This window comes from Nematolebias whitei, chromosome 5 (genome assembly GCF_014905685.2).
Source record: "Nematolebias whitei isolate Nwh7 chromosome 5, NemWhi1, whole genome shotgun sequence".
Lineage (NCBI taxonomy): Eukaryota > Metazoa > Chordata > Actinopteri > Cyprinodontiformes > Rivulidae > Nematolebias > Nematolebias whitei.
In genome coordinates, this window is record NC_056502.1 from 15,630,630 (window position 1) to 15,653,809 (window position 23,180).

The window sequence follows — 23,180 nt, forward strand, 5'->3', positions numbered from 1 at the left end:
GGTTTTGAGTAATGAACAAGGCTGGGAGTTTTTAAAAGCCTCAGGAATCTTTTGCAGGTGTTTAGAGTTACGCCATTGATTTAGATGGTTAGGTTAATTACATTATGGAAAATAATGACCTTTATCACAATATGCTAATTTTTTTAGAAGGACCTGTATAATCTGTCTAAAAAGTAGAAATTCTGTGGGATTAGGACAAGGTTGTTTGGATTTTATTATTATTATTTTAGGTATAAACAAATCCAAAGTAAAAGTGACATCATCCCACAAAGTTCAACAAATCTCCAAAAATGATGAAATCATAAAAAACATCAAAATGCCACTTCCATCAACTTTCTGTGGTCCATTTAAACTTTAAATGATGATTCTATCTTGAGATGTGGAGCTCCAAAGAGGGCTGGGTTTTCTCATATATATATATATATATATATATATATATATATATATATATACACATTTATACTTTTTTTTTTTTTTTTTAGTTCATTGCACCGCTTCTTGCACTGCAAGAGTAGTGAACCAAAAATCCTGATTAAATTTGACTAAATAGCTGCAAGTAATAAAACTGTATAATTAAAAGCTAGACTTACCAGCTGTGCTGGCTGGGTGTACCAAATGTGGTCTCTGGAAAACCGGTCCTTGCATGGACAGGGGCCTGAGCGGCAGCTGTGATCCACTGTTGGGAAGAACGGCTGGAGGGTAAGGAAGGGGTGAAGGGTGAGTGAGGTGAGTGAGGCTTGGAGGCAGGTGGGATGTCAGCGACGGTGCTTGCAGGGGGTGAGGTGCGCCGGGGGAATTATTGGCAGAGCTGATCATGCCTTTGTCGAAAAAGAAACGGTTCAGAGAGTCACACAGGGAAGTGAAGAGCGCCGGATCCAAGGCCCAGTCACAGAGCTCGGCCTTCTTCATGCTCTCCAGCAGGTCTGGGGGGGGGGGGGGGGGAGAGAAAACCTGGTCAGATCATGTGATTGATAAAGTTCATGTGGCTGCAAAAAAGCCTCTTATGCAAAGATGCATTTTTGCTAAACGTTACAAAGATCTCAATCATTTCATATCAGGTTTTTTCCTTCCCAGTTTTTGCAACAAAGACCAACATGTCAGAGGTTGTAGACTTAATGTGAGGACTTGGGCAAGAAAATGCTGGACTTTTTCTAAGTTTTGTGTAGCTTAAAAGGTCTGGTCGAGATCAGTTGGCCGTGGCAGCCATCTTAAATTAGCATCAAAGTTCATGCTCAATAATCCAGATTAAAAAATCCAACAAAATTATGTCAAGTCCTCTGGAAAGTTAATTTTTTTAAACGTTTCGTCCTTCATCCAAAGGACTTCATCAGTCCGAGGAGCCACAACAAACTCAGTCCCACAAGCGGCACATTCTGTGGGCCAACCACTATGTGAGTGTGCTGCTTGTGGGACTGAGTTTGTTGTGGCTCCTTGGACTGATGAAGTCCTTTGGATGAAGGACGAAACGTTTAACAAAAGAAAAAAAATAAACTGTCCAGATGACCTGACTTAACTTTGTTGCATCTTGAATCAGGTTGCTCCTAAAAGCTAATCAGTCGTAGCCAAACATCCAGTGAATAATTTAAAACGGTTCAGTAAACGTTATCCTTTGGTGGTGGTAACAGACTGACACACTTCCACTTGTGGGCGATAATAAATAAACAAATGGGATATTTTGTCACTTTTGGTGAAGCAACCTTTTATGAAAGATTTTTTATTTTTATAATAGCACGCACCTGGATGACCGGTGAGATCGATGTGTGCCCAGTCCAGGTTGCTGGCTATTCGGAAGCTCTCCTTCAGAGAATCTTGGTTACTGAACCAGCCGGGCGGCACCGCTGCAGTGAAAGAAGAGACGGGCAACTTTGGAAAACAATCAACGACACTGCTGGATTTCACACATTTCAATCATTCCTGTGTTGAGGGAGTGAAACCAAACTTACTGCCGTGTGAAACACGCTCAGTTTCAGGAGGATGTGGAGCTTGGGCAGCTGTTGGAGGGGGTGCGGGTGCTGCAGGTGGTGCAGGTGTCGGGTACGGGGACATCGGCAGCACCGTAGGAGTATGGAGTGGTGTGGTGTCATTACTGGGGACAACCAGGGAACCTACGTCTGCTTCAGGGGGAAGAAAGCATGTGAGTACCTCCTTGTTCATGCGTGTAATGTTTCACACAGGCTAACGGGCCTGCATACTTACAGAGCGACCCCCCCCTCTCCCGCATCGTCTTGAACAGAGACTTGAAAGACGCGTACAAGTCCGGTATGTTCAGCTCATCGAAGGAGAAGCGCAGCGGAGGGTCGGCGGACGGGTTCGATGCAGCGGCAGCAGTGGTAGAGGAGGATGAATAATTGGGCCCTGGCAGGGTGCAAACGGGCCCGGGTGTGGAGTTGCAGGGAAAAGCGGGGGCGGGTGGGGGGTCTGAAGCGGCGGGAAAGGACAGCGTCGCCTCGGAGAACGAGGGCGCAGCCGGAGAGACCAAAGACATGCTGACAGGCGAAGGAGCGACAGAAACGACGGGGATGGAAAAGGTGGAGCCAGGCGGGTGGGGAGGAAGAAAAGAGTTGATGGAGGATGTGGGGGCCGCAGGCGGGAGCCCGGATGATTGGGGGCCAGATAAACAGGAGGCAGGCGTACTGGAGATGTGGGCTGGCATGTAAGGTGACGGTTGCTGGGAAGAGAAAGATACATGTAACTCCCAACTGACATGTGTGGAACATGAGAAGGGAGAAAAGGGGGTCTACCTTGTGAGGGACAGGAGAGCGGGGGGAGTGCTGCTGTGGGGGTCCGACGGGAGAAGGTATCTGTATCTGATGAGGAGACGGTCCTCTCAAAGCTTCGATCTGCGCCGCCTGAGGAACCTGCGACAGCAAAGTCATTTTAAGAACGCGTTTAAGGCCCGGAAATCCTGTAGGAATGCGGCGTTGCAGCCGAAGATAAAAGGTTCGGCTGAAATACGGAGCGAAACACGAAGCAAAACAAAAACCGGAGAAAAATCAGCAGGCGCTCAGGTTTTGCAACACCCATCTCCGCTCTGAATACAACATGAGGAATGACTAATCCACAAAACCTGTTTCTACAGACAATTTCTATCACAGAAGTAACAGCAACAACAACACATCTGACAAATTACTGTATATCTGTACATGTAAACAAAACAAACTGACGCCGAGTATCGGTACTTCAAAAGAATATAAAGTGAGTAAAATGCATCAAATACTCAAAACCCTGAATTTAAACGACAGCGGTAGTTGAATCATCGATTGGGATCAACCGTGAGTTCCAACTTAATTTCGTTTTAAGTTTACTGTCTTTTTGGCGAAAGGTTTGTATGAAAGAAACCCAGAAACCTTGGGTGAATGTTAAATTATAAGTGCTGTGCAAAAGTCGTCCCTCAGTATCGTCCACAGCCGAAGGCGAGAGAAAGTAGCAAAAATGGCTCAAACTTAGGTAGTTTTACAGAAATAGAGCTAAACTTTTAAGTGACAGAAGCTGAGAATCATACCCAACTTATACTCCAAGCAATAATTGATATCAAATAACATGTTTTTAAAATGTTGCCTTATCTATTAGTCAATGTGGGCCGTCTGTTAGCAAAATATCTCATGAACTGCTGGACAGCATTTAGTGAAACTCTTAAAAAGTGATCAATGGATACACATCTACAACTGATCAATTTTTGGAGTCAGTCTAATTCAAGATGGCCGCCACAGCTAATCAACTTTAGCAAACAGAAACGTGTTTCTAACTGTCGATCTTAAAATTGACCTAAATTTTGGTGTGGTAGTAGCTGAGAGTCATCCCAAAAACATTCTCACAACTACCAGATTGCACACGATTTTAGTTTAGAATGTTGCTGTTACCAGTAACTATTTGACTAAACTTGTCTGTTAGCAAAATATCTAATGAACCACTAAATGGATTTTAAGGAAACTTTCAAAAAGTAATCACTGGATCAAAGTTCATGCTCCATAATCCAGGTAGAAAATCCAACAAAGTTCAGTCAGGTCCTCTGGATGGTTTCTTATTTGTTGAGACGTTTCATCCTTCATCCAAAGGACTTCTTCAGTCCAGGGAGCCACAACAAACTCATTTCCACAAGCAGCAGACTCACATAGTGGGCCAACCAGTTTGATGGCGATAATGGTTTCTGGGGCCCGCCCTCTCCCCCGTCAAATCCTCTGAAGCAGCCATAGCCAAAGTGGTTCAAAACATCAATTATTGTTAAAGACGATGGATTATTAATTATTAATCGATAATTATTATCAATTATTGAGCATGAACTTTAATGTTTTGAACCACTTTGGCTATGGCTGCCTCAGAGGAGTTGATGGAGGAGAGGGCGAACTCCAGAAACCATCTTATCACCATCAAACTGTGGGACTCAGTTTCTTGTGGCTCAAATGCGGATGAAATGTCTCAACAAAAAAAGAAACCATCCAGATGACCTGATTGAACTTTGTTGGGTACTCCCTGGATGTTCATCTACAACAGATTAGCTTTTAAAGTCAATCCAATTCAAGCTAGTTGACTTTAGTAAATATAGAATTGGCTAGATCTCAGCTAGTTGTTTTTTTTTTTTCCTCACTGGCTGTGTAGCGAGGCGCACGCGTTCTCTTCCCTCTCCCTGTTCTCCTCCTGCTTTTTGGCTCTCTGTCTGTGTATAAGAGCAGCTCCTATTTTTACACATCTTCCAAAATGAAAACTACTGTTTTGGATCAGACCAACTGGACTTTCGATGCAAATGACAAACTATTTTCAACAAAGCGACAGGGTCCTGGAGAACCCTCATCTGTAACTGCAGCAAAAGGCGACGCTACAAAGTATTAACGCAAGGGGACCAAATAATATTGCACGCCCCACTTTTCAGTTTTTTGATAAAAAAGTTTGACACATCCAATAATTTTCGTTCCACTTCATGATTGTGTCCCACTTGTTGTTGATTCTTCACAAAAAATTTAAATTTTATGTCTTTATGTTTGAAACCTGAAATGTGGCAAAAGGTTGAAAAGTTCAAGGGGGCCGAATACTTTCGAAAGGCACTGTAAATGTGCTGCTGGCAGGGGTTTTTTGATGTCTTAAATTGTGTCCTGTTAGGACAAGGTGTGAAGAGATCTTTTTTTTTGTAATGCCACCATCCTCTCCTCATGGCTTTTTCCCTTTTTTCTATCTAAAAAATGTATTCTGAAAAGGATAAGAAGGCCGCGCTATATAGCAGCAGCTACGTGCACTCCGTCCATCTTTCGGATGACTGTACGGACATATTCTCGTTGTATCTCGGTACAGTGATAATAAAGCTTATTCTGATATACTGTATTGAGCTAAAATCGGCTGTGGTAGTAGCTGAGAGTCATTAACACTATGAGTACAACATAACGTGGTATCATCGCATGGGATTGAACATATTTGTTGTTTTCAAGGTTTGACCAAAGAGTCAACAAAATTTGTTTTTCTCACTATCAGATGATGTCAGTTTAAAACTGGCAGGTTTCTTTCGAGGAACACTAAGCTTTGAATTAAATAAGGAATAACTTTTAAAAACATACATCCTCCTCCCCTTCTTCTTCTATTTCTTCGTCGTCTTCATTGGGATAGGGTCGTTTAGGGGCCCTCACTTCAGTCACATCTGACGGTCCATCCATCGTCCAATAGGAGCCCTGAAAACAGAGACAAGTTTAATCTCCTGTTTCTTAACAAACATTTGTTCTCCTCATGTGGCGTAGACTTCAAACAGCCGCCCACGTCCAGCTCCAGCCTCCGCTCACCTTGCCGGGGTCGCTCTGCGGCCGAGGAACCTTCCTGAAGCACTTGTTCAGGGACAGGTTGTGTCTGATGGAGTTCTGTTGGGAGGGAAACGGGTCAGTGATCAACGTTTGTGGGAAAAGTGCAGACAGACGGTGACGCTTGCCTTCCATCCTCGGCCCGCTCGGCTGTAGTACGGGAAGGTGTCGCTGATCCAGGTGTAGATGTCGTTTAAACTCAGCTGCCTCTCAGGTGCAGCTGCTATCGCCATGGCGATGAGGGTGGCGTAGCTGTGAGGGGGCTTCCCTTTACAGTTGGAGGGAGAGGGGCTCGGCACTGAGGGTATGAAGTCCCCCCTCTCCCTACCTCTGTCTCGCTTCTTCTCCCCTCCTTCTCTCTCTTTCCCCGAGCGCAGGCTGCTGATTCCCAGTTTGGGCAGCCAGTCAATGCTGGTGAGACTGGAGTCCAGGTCAGAAGACATTTTTGTCCTTCTCTGTCCAGGATCTGAGGGATCAGAAGAGAAAGTTTCTGCATCAACATGTCCCTTTAGGTTTTTTGTGTTCCTGGGACAGAGAGAGGGCAAACACTGTAGAACTCTGTTCCTGTTCTTCCACTCGTCAAACAATAAACTGGAAGTTCACACACACACACACACACACACACACACACACTGAGCTGCGCTGGGAATTTTCCGCCCACAAGCCTAAAGACATGACGATAACGACACACACCTCCATCTCCGCTTGAGATTTCCAAGGAAGAAGTTTTCCTGTTGCTTACCTTTCTGTGGTCACTCGAGGCCCAAGGCCTGGAAAAGAGTTAATATTTTATGCTGTCATCAGCTGTGCACAACATCTGACAAACTGGTGTCCTTCCTGCCCATCAGATCCCCCAGCTCAGCATCCCGGACCCCCCCTGTGCCTCCAGGTGACCTTCAGTCCGTCAAAGTTTGTTCAACTTTAGGAAAAAATAGACACAAAATACTGATCGCAGAACTTCCTTTTTCTCTCCCTCCCTCTCTCTCCTTCCCCTCCCTTTCTGACTTTTACCAGAAAGACGTCACTCACTCCTCCCCCCTTTGGGTGAGATCACTCTTTGCACCCGCCTCAGGAAACTGGTCCCACCTCCTCACCGGCAGGGTTTCACAGCACGCCTGAACTTTCCACACTCACGGCGGTTTTGATTCTGACACACCAACACAAAAGTTAGAACACACTTTGAGGATTATTTGAGCTTTTTATTAACATGTAGACTTTATCTGTGTGTTGGTGACAGATGGGGGGTGGAGCACTGGGACAGGAGGTGAGGTTTCTACAGTGCACTGAAGAAGGCCAGGAGGCCGGTGTCCGGAGACGGGTGGGCCAAGAGCTTCTGGATCTGCCAACAAAGTTCACATCAGTCAGTCACATACACTTAGAACATCTGAAGCACAAGAGCCAGACGTAGCTGAAGGAACTTCACATGCAAAGAGCATTTGACAATAAAGTCCTCAAACTTCAAAATAAAAGTGCTGCGCCTGAAAGCAACTTAAAGACATACTATTTTAGTTTGAAAAACAGGCGAAATTTTATGGAGCCTGGCAGGTGACAGGTGGGGAAACAAAACTTATTCAAATCCATCCTAAGCACCAGTTTGGACTCGAGCTGAAGTGGGAAACAGACTTGAAGGAATCCATATCAGACTCAGTCTGGCCAAGGATCATTCAGAACATTTATTCATCCTCAATCTGTCTGAGACACACTGGTGGTGCACCGGCTGCACTGGTCCAAAGATAAACTGTCCAAGATCAAAACTGACCTGGATCCTGCACGTAATTGTCGTAAACAAACTCCAGCTACACTCCTACACACGTTCTGGTCCAGAATGTGTATAGGAGTGCAGGCTGCAGGGCTACTGGCAATCTATTTTTGACATCATCTCTGGGAAATGCGGAAAAACTGTACACCCGTCACCATTCCTTTCATTGTTTGGGGTTGTCCCAGTGGATGCATCCTTCAGCAAGTACGAGAGGAATATGATTGCTTTTGGTTCTCTGCTAGCCAGGAGACTTGTTTTATGCACACGGAAGGATCCGCGTCCCCCTGCATATGAACACTGGATAAGTTATGTGTCATATTCATTTGGAAAAGATTAAATTTACTCTGAAAGGACCTGTTGAGAGATTCTGGGACACTTGGCAGTTTTTTGTATCTTATATTGAAAGTATGTCAGCGCCTGCCTGATGTATTCATGTCTGTGTAGCTGATCCGGTGTGGGAGGGGTAGGGTGGTTGGGAACTTTGTTGTATGTTATTTGAGTGAGTGTGTGTTTTAAAAAAACAAAATCAATAAAAAGACTTTGATTAAAAAATCCATCCTAAGCAATCAATAGAACTAAAAACAGGTCTGAACGGCCTAAATGTGCATTGAAAACATTTTCACTCAAACCACATTCAGAAGTGGTCTGGAGATGTTTTATTTGTGTTGGTTTGGTCGTTTGAACACAATCCATGCTCCTACTGAACTGACGTCACCCCACGACAGAGACAGAACTTCAGGAAGTCACTCGTCATTGTTTGCTGGTTTATTTCCCTCATACTGTGTCAGTTCAGTAATCAAGCCTATTACGAGATAACTCCACATAAATCTGATCCGAACTGTGTTAATGTCAAAATACTAATGTCGTTCAGATGTCTGAATGTATTGTAACAATTTGTAATTGTACTTGTAATTACTGAGATAATGTGTTTGGTTGCACATTACACTGCCAGGTGTTAATACTTTGACTCAGAGCCCACAGCTTGCAGTTCTATCACCCAAGAGTGATCTTAGGTCTGAGCAGGGCCTGCATGGGCTGCGAGTGTTGTGTTAAACTTTGTTTTCAGTGTGGCGCTGGTCACATAAGAGAAACAGAATTTGATGCAAGTAAGGTTTAAAAACCGCTTACGATTCGCAACATCTGACTTAATAATACAATCTTTATTACTGGCTGAACTGACAGCAAGAATTATGTTTCTAGTTAATGTCATTCCGATAGTTAAAAATATGTTCAACTTTGAATATTTTTTTTTATCAGCTGGCTCCAAATAGACAACTGAATTACCGTATTTTTCACCGTATATGTCGCTCCTTTTTTGCATACATTTGCAAGTCCTGCAACTTATACGCCAAAGCGACTAATATACGTTTTTCCCCCATATTCATAACCCAATTTTTGGCTGACAGCTGACGATCTCATTCATTCTGACATGAAAAATATTAAACATTTTCATTTGCAGTCGCTAAATACGGCAAGCCAAGTGTCTCATTAACAGGTAAAACTGGCCATTAATGAGACACTTGGCTTGCCAAAGAAAGCCACCTTCATCTCGCTCCTGAACTCCTGGAGCAAATGTTAAATCAGCTGCATTCCACCGCAACGCCCAGGCGACATGCATCTGATTTGACCGTTAAAGTGTATTTATTAAGGAATAGTTAAACTGAGACACACCTTTGCTATAATTTTGAGCAAACAAACAATTGTTTTTAAGTGTTAATCTTGTTAACATCCTCCCTTGCACACTCCCGCGGTCGCTATTTTGGCAGCCAATTGATTTTTGGCAAACACCGGCCCAAGTTTCCAGGTTGTCAGCGGTGACACATAATAGATGCGACTTCTACGGCAAAACAACTTTTATGGGTTTTTTTTTTTTTCATTTTTGGACTGAAGCGACTTGTACGGCGGAAAATACGGTATTTTGATTTAAATTTGTTTGTCGTGTATTGCCTTCTTTTGTGACTTAATAGTCTATTTAGACATTGTTGACCTTGACAATAAGTTTCTGGTTAGTTTTTCAACTTCACTGAACCTGTTAAGATGTGCAGCTTGTTCTACAGGAGTATGAACGTGAAAAGAAAAAAAAAATATCATGGTTTCCCAAACTGGGGCAACGGATTTCCTCAAACTCTGTACATTGAAAGACAGAAATGGAAGCAGGCACCTCTTTAAAGTTGGGATGCTTGGCATCTTGAACCAGCTGCAGCAGCACAGCCTCTGTGGTGGTGAGGTACGCTCCGCTCTGCTTCAGTCGGGACAGAGCAAACAAGCGGTCCGTCTGGCTGGGGAGAGAAGCAGAAACCTTTTGCAGAAATGCTCACTTGTGGAGTTTCCACAATGCGTACCAGAATAAAGTGTATAAACTTTAATTCAGGTGATGTGAAGTAAGAGAAACGCTGCAGTGGAACACAAATACCTTCTGGATGAAACAGCATCAGCAACAATATGGACTTCTATTCCCTTCTCAAGCAGATCATATGTTGTACACTGAACATGGAAAGAAGAGTTTTTCATCTATTTATAAAACAATAAAGCTTTACAACTTAATAATAACATATAGATATGTCACATTGTTGCCTCTTAAAATTTGGCCTACAGTATGCAGAATAAATACACTGTAAATAAAACAATTATAAGTGTTTACAGCAATGCAAGCGTGTGCCTCTATTCCACACAGAATAGCTTGTTTAGGGTTTCCCAGGGCCTGCAGCTCCTTCTCCACCTCCTCGATCATCATTGTGAAAGAAGTTTTAGGATGAGCTGTCAGGTCCCCGGCTCCAAGCTCCGGCACGGTGGGTCCCAAACCTTTGGGGTACTGCTCTGTCAAAATAGGAGGGATACCCAGAACACGACATGCCTATGAGAAGAGAGAAAAAAGAGAATATGAAAAAATGAAGATTGAGTTGCTGGAGTTTATTTAGATGATGTGTATAAACTACCTGGAGAAGTCTGGCTGCGTTGCTGACGATGTTGGTGAACTGGAAGATGTTGGGTCTGAATTTTTCCTGCATGTCACACAGGAAGAGGACAGTGTCCTTGGTGGAGAGCCTGCCGATGTTAGCCACTGTGACGGGAGTGATACAGTTATCAGTTCAGATTCATTACTTTTGTTGCAGAAATGCAAGGTCAGGTGTCCAAATTCCAACATTATTTGGGAATTTAAATAACACGCCACACTGAAGCTACTGATCCTGTACCATATTAGCAAAACAAACTTTATTACAAAAGAAATGTGACTTACTACTGTTGGTTTAGGCTTGAGCAGGAGTAATGGGTTGTTGGCTCAAGAGGACTGTTCAAACTTTAACTGCCAGTTCAAGCTGGTGTTATTTCATGTGACGTCTCCTGTGTTAACAAAAATCAACGAACCTTTTACTAAAAAAGTATTAACTTAACAGAGATGATGTTTGATAATTATCCAACGAGTATTAATCACATTAACTGCACGATAAATGTAAGGTCTGAGAAACTAACCTTGCTTAACGAAGTCGGAATCTGTTTTTATTATGGCCCGCCTTCAAACGAGGCATTAACCAATAGGAATAGAAATTGTGGTGATTGACGTTTATTTGATCCAATAGCAGGTATTATTTGTTCCGTAGTGATCTGGTAAAGTGGGTGGGAGCAAAAGGCAATCCATACTGGTTTTTTGAAGATGTCTGACACTGCCGAGTCCCCAACGGAACCACAAAAAGAAGAGCCACAACAACCGACAGATTCTTCCGCAACTAATGAAGACAAGAAAAAAAGTAACAAAGTGTACTATAACTGTTTGTTAGTTGTCGGTAACAATCTTGTTCACGAGAGCTATTGCTAATGCTAAAAGAAACACAACTTCCGGTTCAGAAAATTGACAGCATGCTTAGCCAATAGGATTGAAACGTTTCCGTCTTTAACCAATAAGCGTAGAGCTTTTGAGCACGTGACCGTTTCTGTTTTGGAAAAAAGCTAATGCTATTGCTAAAAAATAAAAGGAAAATTACTTATCTGCATTTGTATGTAATATTGAGTATATAAAGTGTCAAAACATATCAAATGTTTATTAAATTTGTGTCTACTATTTCAAAAATATGTAGTTCAAGCTAGTTTAATACGCTAACCGCCTTACCATGTACCTGAAAGTCACGAAATCTGTTGTATACAATACATTCTAATAGTTTTGATTATTAATTTATATTTATTAATGAAAGATTGTAAGACCATTTATTATTTTACCAAACTATTTATGACACAAAACGCTAAGCAATGTACGGTAATTACATCTGCTGAAAGTTAAAAAAGTAAAGAAACACTTGGGTATCAAAGGTTAGTCAAAATTTTTTAGACTGTTGTCTGTCAAGCTCATAATGAAAACAATTATCTTTCTAAATGCACATGATTGGTTTTATCTATAAGTATTTAAAAATATTTAAAAGATGTCATATTTTGCCAAAAGAGCGAGAGCAAGGTAAGCGTAACAGTTTTGTCTTGGTTTTTCCTTTAAAAGTGATGTCATAAATATATGCAGTATCTTCAGTGAAAACAAGCTGACGCAGGTTATAAAGCCATGAAGCCATGGTGGTGCTTTTCATGAGAACTCATCAGTTCAACTGAACACTTCAAGTTCAGATTTGTCTGAGAAATAGACTCGCAGCAGCTGGTTTCATTTTTCTGTTTTTTTTTAGTTGATGTGCTGTTGAAGGCGGTGGGAGACACTCCTATAATGAAAACAAGGAAGTGGGCGATTGACAGGGGCAGGACGGTGCAGTCCCTAGCACAGTTCATATCTCGCTTTCTCAAGTTTGATGCTAACGAACAACTGGTGAGCATGGTTTGGCTCAACGTTTTCTCAAAATATGTCAGGGTTATATTAAGGTTATACCGCTGCTTTGTAAAGTCCTTATAGATAACTTTGTTTTTTGTTTTTCAGTTCATCTATGTTAATCAGTCTTTTTCTCCTTCACCCGATCAAGAAGTAGGAGTCCTCTTTGATGTGAGTTTGTATGGTTTAATGATCCTATTATACAAACCGGATTCCAAAAAAGTTTGGACACTAAACAAATTGTGAATAAAAACTGAATGCAATGATGTGGAGGTGCCAACATCTAATATTTTATTCATTCAGAATAGAACACAAATCACAGATCAAAAGTTTAAACTGAGAGAATGTATCATTTTAAGGAAAAAATCTGTTGTTTCCAAATTTCATGGCGTCAACAAATCCCCAAAAAGTTGGGACAAGTCCATTTTTACCAGTGTTGCATCTCCCCTTCTTCTTACAACACTCAACAGACGTCTGGGGACAGAGGAGACCAGTTTCTCAAGTTTAGAAATAGGAATGCTCTCCCATTCATGTCTAATACAGGCCTCTAACTGTTCAGTCGTCTTGGGCCTTCTTTGTTGCACCTTCCTCTTTAAGATGCGCCAAATGTTCTCTATAGGTGAAAGATCTGGACTGCAGGCTGGCCATTTCAGTACCCGGATCCTTCTCCTACGTAGCCATGATGTTGTGATTGCTGCAGAATGTGATCTGGCATTATCGTGTTGAAAAATGCAGGGTCTTCCCTGAAAGAGATGACGTCTAGATGGGAGCATATGTTGTTCTAGAACCTGAACATAGTTCTCTGCATTAATAGTGCCTTTCCAGACATGCAAGCTGCCCATGCCACAAGCGCTCATGCAACCCCATACCATCAGTGATGCAGGCTTCTGAACGGAGCGTTGATAACAACTTGGGCTATCCTTGTCCTCTCTGGTCCGGATGACATGGCGTCCCAGTGTTCCATAAAGAACTTCAAATCGTGACTCATCTGACCACAGAACAGTCTTCCATTTTGCCACACTCCATTTTAAATGACCCCTGGCCCAGTGCAAACGTCTGAGCTTGTGGAGCTTGCTTAGAAATGGCTTCCTCTTTGCACTGTAGAGTTTCAGCTGGCAACGGCGGATGGCACGGTGGATTGTGTTCACTGACAATGCTTTCTGGAAGTATTCCTGAGCCCATTCTGTTATTTCCTTGACAGTGGCATTCCTATTTGAGGTGCAGTGACGTTTAAGGGCCCGGAGATCACGAACATCCAGTAGAGTTTTACGACCTTGACCCTTACGCACAGCGATTGTTCCAGATTCTCTGAATCTTTTGATGATGTTATGCACGGTTGATGATGATAACTTAAAAGTCTTTGCTATTTTACGCTGGGTAACACCATTCTGGTATTGCTGCACTATCTTTCTGCGCAACAATGGTGGAATTGGTGATCCTCTTACCATCTTGGCTTCTGAGAGACACTGACACTCTGAGAAGCTCTTTTTATACCCAATCATGTTGTCAATTGACCTAATTAGTGTTAATTGGTCTTCCAGCTGTTCGTTTTATGCTCAATTTCCTTTTTCCAGCCACTTATTGCTACTTGTCCCAACTTTTTGGGGATTTGTTGACACTGTGAAATTTTGAATCAACATATTTTTCCTTTAAAATGTTACATTTACTCAGATTAAACTTTTGATCTGTCATCTATGTTATATTACAAATAAAATATTGACATTTGCCATCTCCACATCATTGCATTCAGTTTTTATTCACAATTTGTTTAGTGTCCTAACTTTTTTTGGAATCCGGTTTGTATATGTACATATACTCTAAACTTTTCTTTAAAGAACATAGCATGTTGTCATCCTAAAATTAGCTTTTCAAAAGTACGACTATAGCTGTCTTCGTCAGTCTTTTGTTAAAACACATTGCAACAAATACAGTACACAAACTTTACAAGTCCTTTTTTATCATATTTGTTAAGTGATTAACTGATTTAATATGCTATTGAGACATATTCAAGACTAAAATGTAAACAAACTGTAAGTATTTCAGACATGTTTCACCCAACAGAAATACATTTAATACTGTATACAAGGTTTCTGCTGGGTCTTAAAACATAAACAGTCTCAAATTTAATAATCTTACTTTAGGCCTTAAAAAGATTTCCCATCAACCTTTTTTATGCACTGTTTGCATTAATTTGTTCTGTATGTCATAGTTCTAAGGATTTTTAAGTTATGCTGTAATAAAACTAAAAGGCCCATCATGCATCAGCACTGTCATAAAGAAATTATTTATGGATATTCAGCTTTGCCTGTTTAATAATCCAGTTGTTCTGCTCCTGAACTGGTCTGTTGTTGTTTTTTAAATGACCTTTATTGTGTTTGAACACTAAAATTTGTTACTTTGAAAGACATTTTACAATGACTTCTTATTTCCTTGGTCATTAAAAGGTCTTAAATTGGACTAAAACTTGCAGAAACCCTGTGTATAGTTCACAAAATAGTAGCAGCATTATCTGTTTCGATTGTAGGCAGCAATCATTCTGTCAGAAAGAAACTGAAGTCTTTCAAATGTAAATTTAAGCATTATTGATATATGCTGGAATCTATGAATATCTTTACTGTATTGTATTAGTTTATTGAACCTTCATGAAATATTATATCAGTAGTCTGGCTCTAATTTCAGTTTGTGTTAGTTGACCAGCAGAGGGAGCACAAAGATGAAAACTTCATTTGAGAAAAGTAAAAAAAAAAAAATCAATCTCTGATCATAGACTTGATCCTTAATGATGGAGAAATCTGGGAGCAGCTGATCATTCTTTTATTTAACATAATACAATTGTATTTTTCCAAGCCATTAACAATTTATTTATTTTATTTTAAATAACTCAGAACCAACATACACGTGACTCATTTCTTGCATTTTTCTCTTTCCCTTTCTCCTTTTTCAGTGTTTCGGCAGCGATGGCAAACTAGTTCTGCATTACTGTAAATCTCAAGCCTGGGGTTAATTACCTGATTGGATTGATGTCCTATTTCATTTATCCCTTAAACTTAATTTTTTTTTCCCCCCTTCCTTTTTGTATTTGCTTCCTTTGAGTTTTTATGTGCACGCACTGTAAATACATTATTGTAATTTTTTTTTGCTGTACCGGTAATTTAATTTCTGCTTAATTTCTTTGGACAAATATCTTTTAAAATAAAAATGAACTGGGTTCAAGCTATGGCTGATTCCAGACTGATTCTTGTAGTGCAGCTCATTTTGTTGTAGGAACGCTGAGGAGGAAACTCTGAAATTGGACAAACAGGAAGCGAGGGGGCACTGCAGCAGCAGATGGACTTGGAGGGATTACATGATTCAGGATGGGTTTGTGACATGAATTCCCAAGAAAGACAGGAAAGAGAGTAGATTTGCGTGGAGACGGACACTTTGTTCCTCCATCAGTTCACGTCTTCATCCATCCATTAACCTGCAGGATTACAGCTGGAGAGGTAAGGAGCACTGATGCTCATCCAGGAGGAGAGAACTGGAGACGTGCAGAGGATACAGACGAGGAGCGTGCTGTTGTAGAGTTTAACGATGGAGGAGTTCAGTTTTACTTTTAAGGGGCTTCTTGATTTAACAATACAGAAGATTATGGGTTCAGAAGACTGCAAGAAGTGACAAATACAATAATTTCTACAACAAACTACTTTGTTTCACACAATACTGCAAAAAAATGAACTTTGGTAGGTATCGTTTGTCTTAAAGATTTATCAGTTATTAAAAATATTTTAAGTATTTTAATAATCAGTGCATTGACGTTTCTTTAAAAACATCTTGAACGTGTTAGCACTTTATCATTTATGATTCTTAAGTGCTTGTTTTGTCAGGATGTCTAAATGATGCATACATAAATACTTTAACCTTAGGAGAGACATAATGGGGAAAAATGTTTTGTCAAAAAATAAAAAAAATTTGTGCCAGCTGGAAGGAGCTTTTTGGGAATTTAACATGTCCGGTCTTGAACGCCCTGTAATAATATTAGTTGAACTATCAACAAGAATAGAATTAAAAAAATAATAATTTTACCTCTGGGGTGGAATTTAATGTTTTCAGTAATTTCATTTTTGGGTTAAAAACTTTTAACTATAGCTTGTTCATCTTGATCACAAGAGTGAAGAGAAATGTTCTTAATTCAAAGTTAAAAATGATAAACTATGGTGATAATGTAAAGATTCAAATGACTAAGTTGAAAAGTCAGTTGAAGCATTATTCCAAGAAAAACAAGTCTAGAATACTTAAAATAAATGAACATAAGTATGCTAAATTTGAGTTATTGAAAGCAAAATAAAATATGTAAATGAAACTAAATCATTCTCCCCCCTAAAGTTTACATTTAAAACAACTAGTTTGTCAAAGGTATAATAGTTTTTCAAGATGATTTCTTTGCAAAACAACTGGTAACCCATCAAATGAATCCATGCTGGATATAAAAAGCTAATTGCTGTAAGTATTTGCACTGCACCTACAAACCAAAGCATCTAATAAACGTCCTAACTGAGCCTTAATGTGATCACTTTTTATACTACATAATTGTGATGTCATCCAACATCATTTTTCCACATTTGACTAATTGTAAGTTCATTTACTCTCCAACCAACCAACCCCAAATTCTTGTTTTTCAGGGTCTGTGGGCTGACAGTGATGTGATGCATGACAGACAACATGGTCAGATTGCACTTCACACTGAAATACAACTAACACACACAGATTAGAGCAGATCTCCAGGGATTATCAGTAAAAGTAAAATCCAGTTAAATCTGTGGCTCATCTTGAAAGTCGTAAATAAAAAAAAAAGGAACTCTTTGTTTTGTGCTGCTGAGTCTTGTCCAACTCTTGACATCCAGCGGGGAAGTTCACAGTAAGCAGCCAACCCAGGACTGAGTGTGATAGTCAAGAGGCGTAATGGTATTAGTCAGGGTCAGATGACTTAACCTTCCATAAATCCGTCCTATTAACAGCTGGAGGATGTTTTTGAGCTCAGGTAGAGACTGAAAGAACGTTTGATAAAGTTTGACGTGGCCCCCATGGTCTGTGTGTGCTTCAGTCAAGAGTTGAATTTAATTTTTTTTGTCAGGTGATGAACCATTTTAAGGATGTTCTTTATATCACATTTACAACTTTTACTATATCTAATTAAAAGTCCTTTTGTTTTTTGATACTTGCACAGCCACAGATCTAACCCAGCCAGGGTTAAAAGAGTTCAGAGTCAGGGCATTGATGGACAATCTCTTCTAACACACCGACATCCCACTGTTCTTTCCCACCGTACAAACATCAATCCCTTCTTGACCATCATTTCTACTTTCTGTCCTTCCACTTTTTATTTTAATCACTGATGTTTCAGTGTTACCCTGTCAGCTGTATCTGCTGTTACATCAGTGCTTCATGTTAAAAGTTGGCATCAACTCCTAAAATCTCACCAAAGGATTTGCCTCAACCTGTCAGCTACAACTCCAGCTGCAGTTATTTCCTCTCCTGTTCCTGCTCTGTCCTCTGTCTCTGCCTGGCCCCCCCTTGTTGCCCACGCCCCCCTGCCTCCATCCTCTCTTTTGTGGCCATGCTGGAGCACATGTCCCGTCGCTCTCGCTCCATGCTCTCTCTGACTTTAACCACTCTGGCTCTGACCCTCTCCATCCTGGCCCTCTGCACCTCCTACTGGTGTGAGGGAACGCACAAGGTGGTCAAGCCTCTCTGCCTGTCGCCCGTCAAAATGAAGAACTGTGGCCAGAACAACAGTGAGCCTTACACCACAGGTACAGAAACTCCATCTGAAACGTGCCTTTTATGCAGGTTCATGTGGTTTTTATTGTATTCTTCACTCAACTACACTGCAGTTACTGTTATAGGCTCTGGGAAACAGAAACTTGTGTTCAACATGTATGATTTTGTCTGTGCCTCTCTCTAAGGATTGTCTCTTTCTGATTCATCCAAAACCTCAAAAGACTCGGTATGAAAGGACGTTTTGAGCAAAGAGTCATATTAGTCTGAGCTCCAGTGAAGAGCAGCAAGCAGGAAACAGACATCGTTCATGACTGTGATGCAAAGACCGCGTTTACTTTATTTGACTTTAGTAAAACCAACCAAAAAGACTCCACTACAAAAAATTTTTTTTTTTTTGCCATTTACATACTTATTCTAATATTTTATCTCCCTACATCAACATGTTATATATTACAATACACTTTTTTTTGGCATAGTAACAAATGCATTCACATGAACTTTATCTGAAATGTGTCAGGAAATAGCAGTCAGATGTATAAAATTAAGAATTTCAAGCTTTATCTTAATATTGAATTAGAGGTTGTTGTTGTTAGTTTCTGAGAGCATGAATCTTTAAAACAATTGTTTTTTTAAGTGGGGTTCTATGGAAAGGCTATAACAATTAGTATCTTACCCGCTGTAGATGGCTCTTTGAATGACCTCAATTTGTAGAAACACTTTAATTCTGATCAAGTCAATGAGCTAACGGCTAATTTTCTTCTTCTTTGGGCTTTTCCCTCTTCAGGAGTCGCCACAGCGAATCATCCTCCATCTCACTCTGTCCTCTGCATCCTCTGTCCTCACACCAACTGCATGTCCTCTCTAACTGCATCCATATATCTCCTCTTTGTCATCCTGGAAGCTGCATTTCTAACATCCTTCTACCAGTATACCCACTGTCCCTCCTCTGGACATGTCCAAACCATCTCAGTCTGGTCTCTAACTTTATCTCCCAGTTGTTCAACCTGTGCTGTACCTCTGATGATCTCATTCCTAATCTTATCCATCCTTGTCACTCCTAAGGAGAACCTCATCAACATCTTCATTTCTGCCACTTCCAGTTCTTTCTCCCGTCTTTTTGTCCATGTCTCTGTCTTCAGACCATACCACACAGCTGGTCTCACCACTGTCTTGTAAACTTTTCCTTTGACCTTTACTGACACCCTTTTGTCAGAAATCACTCCTGAAACTTTTCTCCATTTACTCCTTCCTGCCTGGACTCTTTTTTCACCTCTTTACCACACTCCCCATGTTCATGGACAGTGGACCCCAAGTGCTTGAAGTCTTGCACCTTTGTGACCTCTACTCCTTGTAGCTTCACTGTTCCACCTGTCTCCTTCTCATTCAGACACATGTACTCTGTCTTACACGGCTCACAGAGACATCATAGTCCATGAGGATTCCTGCCTGACTTCATCTTTTAGTCGGTCCATCATCAGAGCAAACAAGAAGGGGCTCAGAGCCGATCCTTGATGCACTCCTTTCTCCACCTTGAAGTTTTCTGACACTCTTTTCACCTCTACTACATTCTTTGCCAACTCCTTCTTCAGGACCACCCCTACTCCGTTTCTCTTTCTATCCACACCATGGTAAAACAGTTTAAACCTGCTCCAATGCTGTGAACCTTGCTGCCCTTCCACTTGGTCTCTTGGACACATAAAACATCTACCTTCCTTCTCTGCATCATGTCAGCCAGCTCTCTACCTTTGCCTGTCATTGTCCACACATTTAGAGTTGCAACCCTCAGACCTACATTCTTGACGTTCCTCTTCTCCCTCTGTCTCCTGACATGTTTAACTTCTCATGGTCTTCAACTAAAACAGTAGCACAATTTCCACCAGCACCCTGTTCGTCAACAGAACCGGTGTCAATCGTTGTTAACTCGGGCCTTGCCCGATTCAGTATAGTGTCGCTCAGATGAACTCACATATTAGTTTTGGTGAAAGTGTTTAACATCAGATGCCCTTCCTGACACAACCCTCACCATTGACCCGGGCTCGGACCATCACAAGAGATACACTGGCTTGTGCTCCCTAGTGGCTGCCGGTTTTAAATGCAGCTCTCTGACACTGATTTGTCTAAATTTTTCACCTTCACCAGCAAAAACCGATTACACAAGATTCATTTCTTGAACTTTACACCCTCTCTGCCTTCCAACCAATGCCTCAGACTAATCCGACTGGATAAATAGGCAAATCTCACTTCTCCCTGAAAGTGATTGTTCTTGTTTTTTAATCTCTTTATGTCAGAAGCTCAGTTTCAAGATGAACTTAATTGTGGTTTAGTATTTAATCTCTGGGGAAGTGCTGGATGTCTCCCAAATGTTTATTTGTCTATAGAAGAGAGGTCGACACTGCCCAAGCTCAGGTTTTTGTGATATGCTTAATCCACAATGGGATTACCGTGATCAGTACTTTATGTGCTTGTTTAGGAAGAACTGATATACAGCACTGGAAGCTAGATTTAGAAAAGCATGCGTGGTGTAAAAGAGGTTGTGAAGGGAAGGCTTCATGTGAAAAGATAATACACTGAAATTTAAAATAAGTCTGTTCTCATGTGTTTCTTTAACAGGCCTCCGCTTGTGCTAGATTTCTGACAGTGAAAAATCAAAACCACCATTTTGCTTTTGCATATTTTCTTCCTGATGTAAACAGATAGTTTTTCATTTTCATCAGTGAATCTGTCGAAAAGGGACAGTTCTGATCATCTGTAGTAGGGTTCTGTGAAATGATTATAAACATCTTACCTGTTGTAGATGTCTTTGCTTAAAGCTTCACTTTAGTGAAATAGAGTTTAGTCCTGACCAGATTGACAAGCTATAGACTAGTTAGAGCAAAGCCAAGACCAACGTGAACTGCTGCCGTCTTAAAACAGTTCAGGTTTTGAAAGTTTTATAGCTGTTCAGTCAAAAACTGTTTGAAATTAGTGTTGTTTTAATAATGGCAACCATCCACTTTGGTCTTGAGCCTGCTTGTACTAGCTTTTGGCTCATCAGTCTGGTTAAAATGAAACTGCAAACTGGAATAGTTATAACTTTTCTTTCACAGAGTTGTAAAGACAATGGCTGAAACTGAACAAAATAATACAAAAAAAAAAAAAAAATGAGCATGCAGGTGCAAAAAAAAAAAAAAAAAAAGCCTTAAAAAAATAATTTTCTCACTACCGTTCCCTTGTGTCATTCCTCACAGAGAGTCCCACTCAGAACCCGTTCAACCGCACTCTTTCTCCAGCCAGAAGAGAGGAGCTGGCCAAGATCAGGCAAAGGCAGCTGGCCAACGCGGTTCACTACATCTGGGAGACGGGGGAGGACAAGTTTGCCTTTAGATATTTCCACACCGGCTTCTGGGAAAGCTGCGAGGAACAAAACGATGGTGAGACAATTAAAAGTTCATCGTTTAGTGCCGTTTGGGTGTGCAGCTTTCAAAACCACATCTGCTAATACTTGGTAACCTTCTGTATTGGGCCTAAATCTTTACATGTTGTTAGCAGGGGAGGTGTGTCGCAGCTTCATCGACCTAACTCCCGGAGATACACAAGGTAAGCTTGGCGTTAATTCCCACTTCTTCCAGTCAAATCCACCTTTTTTCATTACTGATTGCACATGTTGCAGGCGTGCTCTGGCTGTCAGTTGTTTCTGAGTTTACATACATCGGCCTGCTGGGGATGGGCTTCTTACTGATGTGCCTGGAAATCATGTGCTCCCATAAAGAGATGCATGCGCTGAAGATCAATGCCTTCGCTGCTATTTGTACTGTGCTGTCAGGTGAGGGTTTACTTCAGATTTACAGCGTTTCTTTATCGTTCTCTCAGCACAGGGTTTAATTCATTCTCTTTTGTTTCACTTCCTGTACAGGTCTTCTTGGGATGGTAGCACATATGATGTTCACCACCGTATTTCAGATGACAGTCATTGTGGGACCTAAAGACTGGAGACCTCAGTCCTGGGACTACGGCTGGTCCTTCGCGTAGGTGGCTTTAAACAAGTTGTTTCTACAGAGAGCTTCTCACCCCCTTACGAGTCTAACTTGTCTTTTCTCAGCCTTGCCTGGGTGTCCTTCAGCTGCTGCATGGGGGCAGCTGTGGTGACGCTCAACTCCTACACAAAGACCATCATTGAAATCCGTCGCAGGCAGAGACTTCGCTTGGAGGAAGCGAGAGCCGCCGCTCACGCACCGACGTATGACGAGGTCGTTCCGGGAGGAGGGTTCTACTCTGTCAGCGGCCTGCTGCACTGTCCAGATGGCATAATCGATGTTGCATGGGCCCCGAATGGAAGCGTGGTGGGAATGGGAAATGGGGACGTACCGACGCTGGTTTTGGTGGGGGGCTGTGGGCCAGAAGGGTGTGAGGACTGTGAAAGAGAGAGGGATGAGATGGAAGAGGCCATAGAGAGAGTCGACTCACCTTGTTAGATGAAACTGAATAAGAAGGACCGTATCACTGCGCTGATGGACTGTTTTATTTTTGATTTATTTTGACTTCCTGTCAGCTTGGGATGCAGCTCACTGTGAGCAAAGGTCAGTGAAATCAACACATATCAAACTGTTAAGATGATTATGAACTCCTAGGTGACACTAACATGCAAACCTGCATGTCTTCTGCATACGTTACTGTGCCTAATGGGAAAAATTGTATATTTATATTATATGTAAATTCATAAATGTTTATTTTATGCATCTAATGTCTCTAAGATGAATTCTTGTCATAATTTTGACAATATATTATGATTTTTGTTTGTTTGTTTGTTTAAGGTAATTTTTTCTGGTGACAAACTAAAATATCTGAGCACATTTAAACCAAAAGATCCAACTTACAGCTGCATTTTCTGTGAAGAAGCACAGACAAACCCCATCAAGATAAAATGATTACAGAGATTTTGGAGAGTCTGCTCTCTCATGTTGAACAGAAGATTATGAGTAAAGCGTTAATCCCAAGTTGGATGGGAAGAGGGAGGAAAAGAGTGGAGAGATGTAAAAAAAAAAAAAATACGAAGAAGAGTGCTTTGGGGTGGGGAACAGAATGGAAGTTGGATAGAAATACTGGCACA

At 41.2% G+C, this 23,180-nt stretch overlaps 4 protein-coding genes across 4 annotated transcripts in view; 2 read left to right on the top strand and 2 right to left on the bottom strand.

The window, feature by feature from the left end:
* The window catches only part of foxj2 (forkhead box J2), a 9,767-nt gene extending 3,012 nt beyond the window's left edge, over positions 1 to 6,755 (bottom strand). The window contains exons 1-9 of the mRNA XM_037676258.1: positions 6,520 to 6,755; positions 5,906 to 6,243; positions 5,763 to 5,837; positions 5,544 to 5,654; positions 2,742 to 2,858; positions 2,197 to 2,668; positions 1,944 to 2,114; positions 1,737 to 1,838; positions 591 to 923 (exon numbers count right to left, since the gene is read on the bottom strand). Coding sequence (XP_037532186.1) covers positions 591 to 923; positions 1,737 to 1,838; positions 1,944 to 2,114; positions 2,197 to 2,668; positions 2,742 to 2,858; positions 5,544 to 5,654; positions 5,763 to 5,837; positions 5,906 to 6,220 — 1,696 coding nt within the window. The 5' untranslated portion in view covers positions 6,221 to 6,243; positions 6,520 to 6,755. The remainder of the gene's footprint in view (positions 1 to 590; positions 924 to 1,736; positions 1,839 to 1,943; positions 2,115 to 2,196; positions 2,669 to 2,741; positions 2,859 to 5,543; positions 5,655 to 5,762; positions 5,838 to 5,905; positions 6,244 to 6,519) is intronic.
* A 206-nt stretch (positions 6,756 to 6,961) lies between these two features.
* Positions 6,962 to 11,031, bottom strand: isoc2 (isochorismatase domain containing 2). The gene is made up of 7 exons (XM_037676871.1): positions 11,008 to 11,031; positions 10,775 to 10,878; positions 10,473 to 10,597; positions 10,178 to 10,390; positions 9,950 to 10,020; positions 9,698 to 9,815; positions 6,962 to 7,116 (listed from the first exon to the last, which is right to left on the bottom strand). Coding segments are annotated over exons 2-7 (594 nt in total). The 5' UTR covers positions 10,776 to 10,878; positions 11,008 to 11,031; the 3' UTR covers positions 6,962 to 7,050.
* A 104-nt stretch (positions 11,032 to 11,135) lies between these two features.
* On the top strand, positions 11,136 to 15,549 carry atg12 (ATG12 autophagy related 12 homolog (S. cerevisiae)). The gene is made up of 4 exons (XM_037676872.1): positions 11,136 to 11,282; positions 12,198 to 12,334; positions 12,443 to 12,505; positions 15,279 to 15,549. The coding sequence occupies exons 1-4, from the start codon at positions 11,189 to 11,191 to the stop codon at positions 15,336 to 15,338; spliced, it is 354 nt and encodes a 117-aa protein (XP_037532800.1). The 5' UTR covers positions 11,136 to 11,188; the 3' UTR covers positions 15,339 to 15,549.
* Positions 15,550 to 17,927: 2,378 nt separating this feature from the next.
* Positions 17,928 to 22,545, top strand: si:ch211-149k23.9 (germ cell-specific gene 1-like protein). Its single transcript, XM_037676873.1, has 6 exons — positions 17,928 to 18,126; positions 21,322 to 21,504; positions 21,623 to 21,670; positions 21,744 to 21,896; positions 21,987 to 22,098; positions 22,173 to 22,545. The coding sequence occupies exons 1-6, from the start codon at positions 17,931 to 17,933 to the stop codon at positions 22,543 to 22,545; spliced, it is 1,065 nt and encodes a 354-aa protein (XP_037532801.1). The 5' UTR covers positions 17,928 to 17,930.
* Positions 22,546 to 23,180: the final 635 nt, after the last annotated feature.